Source organism: Capra hircus, chromosome 4, assembly GCF_001704415.2.
Source record: "Capra hircus breed San Clemente chromosome 4, ASM170441v1, whole genome shotgun sequence".
Lineage (NCBI taxonomy): Eukaryota > Metazoa > Chordata > Mammalia > Artiodactyla > Bovidae > Capra > Capra hircus.
The window spans coordinates 92,679,400-92,685,426 of NC_030811.1; the positions used below are offsets into that span (position 1 = coordinate 92,679,400).

Below are 6,027 nucleotides of genomic sequence, written 5' to 3' on the forward strand. Positions count from 1 at the left end.
ACTGACTGTCATTTCATAACCATTTCCTGAAATGGTCATGAGCAGAATTTGTTGAGGGCTTATCAAACTCTTTCCAAAAGCCTCCATGTAGATCACTGAATAATTTATAAGCTGTCTATAGGCCTAGAACCCAAAGGAATCAAGTTTGAATTGAACTTCCTTTAAGCCTCAGTTGGGGTTTTTAAAAATGTTTCTCTCTTAACTTTTAACTCTAGAGATGAAAATAATGTTTCTTTCCAACAAGATGATCTGTTTTAAACCACATTACTCTACAAATTTACTACATTTACTGTTTGTTTGTTGTGGAACCAGATAGCCACAAAACCATTTTTTAAAATAAAGTGGATGTTTCAAAATAAGCAGAGAAACTGATTTCATTTATTACTGTTCTATAATTAATTTCATTTACAAACAAAAAAGAGTTAATCATGATAACTTAGATTTTAACATTTTTCTCTATGTCACCATGATTAGAACCCTGTAAGATAAACAAATTATTGTGGATAAACAGAATATCACAAATGTTACAGGTATACATAGTAAGACATTTTATTTTATTTTATTTTTAGTAAGACATTTTTAAAAATTCAGTAGTATCTTAATATTTCAATCAATACTGTGCATTGATTCCTTTCATTTTTCTACACATTTTTTTTGTGATGTGATGGTTGAAATATTCATTCCCTTGGATAAAATCAAAGAATTTTAGTCTGTCTACAGACATACCATCCAATCTTATCTGATTTTGGGGAAGTACTTAATCTAAGGAAAGTGCCTTTTAGAGTCTCAGGATAGTTTCTGACATTGATTTCAGTAAATTTAAAATTTAAATTTCTATCATGTTTCCCTTCATTAAATGTCCCAATGTATGTTTGATGTAGAACTAGATTCTCACTAAGTGAGATATTCATTCCACTCATGCATGTGTTTAAAAGGGAAAGAATAAATCATGTGAAACATTCAGTAGCTAAAAATAAACTATAAAATTTATCCAAATGCTTAATAATGCATTAAGTTAAACAGGAGTTAGAAGGCATGTTACTGCTTGTCAAAACAAAAATTAATCCTCTGGTGTACTTATTCTTTAGCCACGGTTGAAATTCCAATTCTTTTTTATTTTTCAGTCTTTGAGAGAAGTTTAGTAAAAGCCAAATAGGTAATCACAGTCGGAGATATTCTCATTTCATCTTTCAGGGACATTAATTTTTTATTCTTTTCTACTTGAGTTATCACAATGTAAATTGGAGAGTGAAAAGTAAACACAAGCAGGGGAAAAGAAAACTAATTAAGGACAAAAGAGCAAGGGAGAGAACCCAGACACAAATTGTTTTTAATAAGAAAAATAGTAGAAAGCCAAAAGAAGACTCCAAGATTATATTGCTTTAATAGGATCTGGGAGTACTCACAGAATGGCAGGCTAGAAAAAGAAAAAAAATTATGCTTACCTGTTAGAAGCAGGCAGTTTCTGGGAGCTGTCCAATGTACTAACTTAAGCATCCCAGTCACTGCTTACCTCAATAGGAATTGATGTCTTCGTATTTCTCCCTTGAACCAAGGTGTCTCTGCACTCATCTTTTTAAGCTTTCTTTTAATACATCTTCAAAATGATTTTCTTAGGTGTTGTTTTGCCCCACCCTGTCTCTTAAAAATCTTTACATCGAATAATTAAATATAGCTATCGGCAAAAAAGAAAACTGAACTCTTCTATGTTAAAAAAAAAATACATACATGAGATATATTTGAAATCAGTAAAATTTTATTTTTGTTATACCAAATTTATAATCTTTTTTCACCTCAAAAAAAAAAAACCCTCTTACAATGCAGTATAGTTTCTAGGCTTAAATCTTGTAGGGCGGTAATGAGGAAATGTAACCAGATAGAAGTGTAAAGATTATTCTTTGTTCAGGAATACCAATCAGCAATTTAAAGTTTGAAAGAATTCTCCGCGGAGGGTGAGCTGATCGACCAATTAGTTTATCAAAAGGTGAATCGAAATTTTGAAAGGAGACTGCAGTTGTTTTGTTTGGGGGGAGGGTTTGCTTTCCTCCCACACGGGGATTATACAGTAAAGCACGCTGGGAGAAACACTCTGAGCTTCTCTTTTTCATGTTATTGCCATCATCACTTTTTGCCCTCTAAGTAAAATCTTTTACGTGGGTGCGGGATGAAGGTTAGGAAAGGAAAGTCAAGTATCTCAATTGTTAGATTGATTATAGCGAAACAGATTTTAGAAGCCAGGGTTCGTAAAGCTGCAGGAGAGCTGTTTACCTTGGAGTGGAAAGAGAAAGAGGATTCCAAGAGCGACTCTGGGGAATGCCCCCTCGCCCCTCCTACGATGCTTACTTAAGCTAATGGAAGATCTTGCCTTTCAGTAGCCGCTGCACTGGGATACCAGACAAACAGCTCCCCTCGACCCTTGGCAGACAGGGCCCCTCTTCTGGACATCATTAAAAGCACATGCCCTTGTTTCACACCCACTGGCAGCAGAGAGTGGCAAGATTCGGAACTCCCACCCTGAAGCCAGGGAGAAGCCAGAGCGGTGGAAAACATCCTTGCTTTGAAAACCCAAAGCTAAATTAAAGAACTACATGAGACCAGGCGCTTGAAGAATATTAGTTGGCTGCGGGAGTGTGGAAACACACAGAAAGCACAGCAGGTAAGAGCTGGAAGTTGTTGCCAAGAAGGAACTGTCCCAGGTGGCAGGGCGGAAAGGATCGCAGAAGCGGAGGCCTATTCCTTTGAGTCTTCCCGGCGTTCTCAAGCTTGTCTTCTTCCATCAGTTTCGAGAGGAGGGACATTGTCAGAGCCTTCCCTATCGGTGCAGCTAATCCTGTTATCGGCTTGGTTATACATGTTAATGTCCCTGACCCTTCGGTGATGGTGACCCGTCAGATTCAGGGCTGTTAGGAAGGCCGTCGCCAGGCTTGCCCCTCCCTTCGAGAAACCTATGAGACGCAGGGCCCAGCAGACGCGATGGCAGCCTTTCCCGAGAGCTGCGTGGACGCCACCGTCCTGGACTTCGTCGCAGACCTATCCCTAGCCTCCCCGGGGCACCCTCTCCTCTGCGACTTGACACCTAGGGTCCCCTATGGGAACCACCAGGACCTTGTGCTCCGAGATGGAAGACCCAGGAGTCTGGCGCGTTTTGAGGAAGAGGATCCAGAGAAAGAGGAAGGGGAAGGAGAAGAGGGGGAAAACGAGGAGGAAGAGGAGCACGGGAGAGGCGCCTCCCTGCTGGGCCGCCCCAAGAGGAAAAGGGTGATCACCTACGCCCAGCGCCAAGCAGCCAACATCCGCGAGAGGAAGCGGATGTTCAACCTCAACGAGGCCTTCGATCAGCTGCGGAGGAAGGTGCCCACTTTTGCTTACGAGAAGAGGCTCTCCCGGATCGAGACTCTACGCCTGGCCATTGTGTACATCTCCTTCATGACTGAGCTCTTGGAGAGCTTGGAGAAGGAAACCGACTGAGCCAGGGTGGGGTGGAAGTGTCTGCCCACTCCTTGCCTGGGCGCGCGCGGGTTTGAGGTGTTTGAAGACCCAGCAGTGGGTGCGACTGAAAGGCCAGGAGGGGCCCTCCCAGACAGAACGTCTGGCCTTCGCAGGAGCTCGGTTCTGGATTATAAAATGTCCCCAGTCCTCGAGAGGCGTGGAAGCCGTAGAGTTAATATACATGCGGTCGCTGTCGATGGAGTATGGGGCAGGAGCGGGAGGGGCGAGTGAGGACGAGTTAAAACCGAGTTGGGGCAGTCGAGGCCCACGTCCCAAAGCAGCGTCTGTCGGGCGGGTGGGAAGCTAACCCTCCCCGCAGACTGGAGACTTCGGGAGCGTCTGTGCAGTCCAGCTTTTAACTTTTCTTTCTTTCTTAACTATAAGGAGATATACCTACTTTTTTTACTTTTTTTTTTTTTTGCCTCTAGAATCCGCGCTAAGGCATCCCTGGCAGGCGCTCCGCTCCGACCCGTGCTCTTGGGGCGGGGGGAAGGGAGAGGGGCGGAGAGGGTGGTCCTAGTCCGGTGAGGAGTGAGGGTTACTGGGTCTTCTGAGAGGCCGAGGGCGCTCCGGCGGTCCTCTTAGTCTTGTCGAGAGGCAGAATGAAGGAGATGAGAAAGCAGGAGACATTATTCTCCTCCCCTCGCCTCCTCTCCCTCCCCTACCTTCCCCTCCGCTTAGGCTCTAAACAGCAACCCTGGTGTGGCCCCTCCCGGAGTAGGATGCTTGAACCGGGAGGGAACTGGGGACAGCTTCAGTTTACTCGCTGGGGGTGCAGCTGGGCTTACAAGGCGTCTCGAGCCCCCGGAGCTTTTACCACCTGCAGTTGTTTTCCCTGGTCGCCTACGGGGGAAAATGGCCGGGTCTTCCCAGGGGCAGCCCCTCCAGAGCGCGCACTTTCAAAGTTTTAGCTGTAGGTAGGGAAAGATGGAGAAGGCAATGGCACCCCACTCCAGTACTCTCGCCTGGCAAAACCCATGGACGGAGGAGCCTGGTGGGCTGCAGTCCATGGGGTCGCTGAGAGTCGGACACGACTGAGGGACTTCACTTTCACTTTTCACTTTCATGCATTGGAGAAGGAAATGGCAACCCACTCCAGTGTTCTTGCCTGGAGAATCCCAGGGACGGGGGAGCCTGGTGGGCTGCCGTCTATGGGGTCGCACAGAGTCGGACACGACTGAAGCGACTTAGCAGCAGCAGCAGGGAAAGATAGTTTTCATTCTAGTTGCCTCTTGGGATAAGGGAGAGAAAACGTGAGAGGAGGAAATTCGTTCTTCCACTTTGCTAGAAAGTGTGCGATGGAGATGAGTTTGAAGCAAGATTGTGCTGAGGGGCTCCCTCCAGTTTGGACGGTCTGCCATTCCACAGTTCTTCCTTTTGTGCTCGGGAAGAACTTCTGCCAACAACTGAAATGGGGTTCTTAAGATAGCAGTAGGTAAATGAGGAGAGGAATGAGAATGAGTAATCCCCATCTACTGTAAAGTGAATAAATCCTATTGTTCCAACACTATATTTTGCTCTCACCTCGGAAATCCTTGGGCGGATGTGCACAGACACACACAGGTCTCCCTATTAGCCTTTTAGAAATGTGTTTCATTTTATTAAGAAGTAATATATACTCATCCTAAAAAGTTTAGAAAATTAAAATTTAAGAATAAATTTAAATCACTTCATGTTACCACATAGCGTTTTTATCTGTTTCCTTTAGTCTTTTTATACAGATATAAATTCAATGTGTTAAACATATTTGGGATACTTTTGGAATTTTTCCACTCAGCATTATAAAATGAGCACTCTTTCCTTGACTTTAAGTATTACTCAAACGTAATTTTGATCACTGTATTTTATTATTATATCCATGTATCACAACTTCACTCCAGTCCTTTACAAGTGGGTGGCTATTTTCTCTTTTAAAAAATAAATGATGATGCAAGAGTACTCTTATAAATATCTTCTCTGCCTATGATAGTTTTCTGACGCTAAGTAACTAGAAGTGAAATTTCTGCACCAAGTGAACCTTTAACTTTGTAACTAAGGGCCAGATTGCCGTCCAAGCAGATCTGCCAGTTCACATACCCTCCCACCAGCATTATAGGGATTTGCTTGTCTTGTGCCTTCATTTAAAAGTGTTCCTAGTTCTCTTACCTATGGGAACTGAATTAGTTCTGAAATGACCACTTTCCCAAAGATGACTTCTTTTTTTGAGTATTGTTTCTACCTCTACCATAAGAACATTAGGATAAATATGTAACAGAAAAAACGTAACCAACTAAACCAAACAAGAACAAAACCAGGGAGTGGTGCTTTTTTTTTTTTTTTTCCCCTCTAGCACTTTTACTAAAATAAACTGAAATTTGGACAGTGACTCCTATATCACTTTTCTAAAATAAAATTACTCATTTTCTCTTTTTCTAGATAACTTTTTGGCTACTAAAACTAGCATGCCTGTATTTCAAAAGATAAATTTAAAATTGCTCAATTCAGTATGTCAAAAGTAACTGTATCTCAACTCATCATCAGACTGTACTCAGCTTCCCA

General features: G+C 43.0%; 1 protein-coding gene across 1 annotated transcript; it reads left to right on the plus strand.

The window, feature by feature from the left end:
* On the plus strand, positions 2,974–3,468 carry FERD3L (Fer3 like bHLH transcription factor). Its single transcript, XM_005679023.2, has one exon. It carries the CDS (start codon positions 2,974–2,976, stop codon positions 3,466–3,468), a length of 495 nt encoding a protein of 164 aa, XP_005679080.2.

What these genes read in the sequence shown, in the direction of transcription:
- FERD3L (XM_005679023.2), top strand. Translation starts at nt 2,974, where the DNA reads ATGGCAGCCTTTCCCGAGAGCTGCGTGGACGCCACCGTCCTGGACTTC.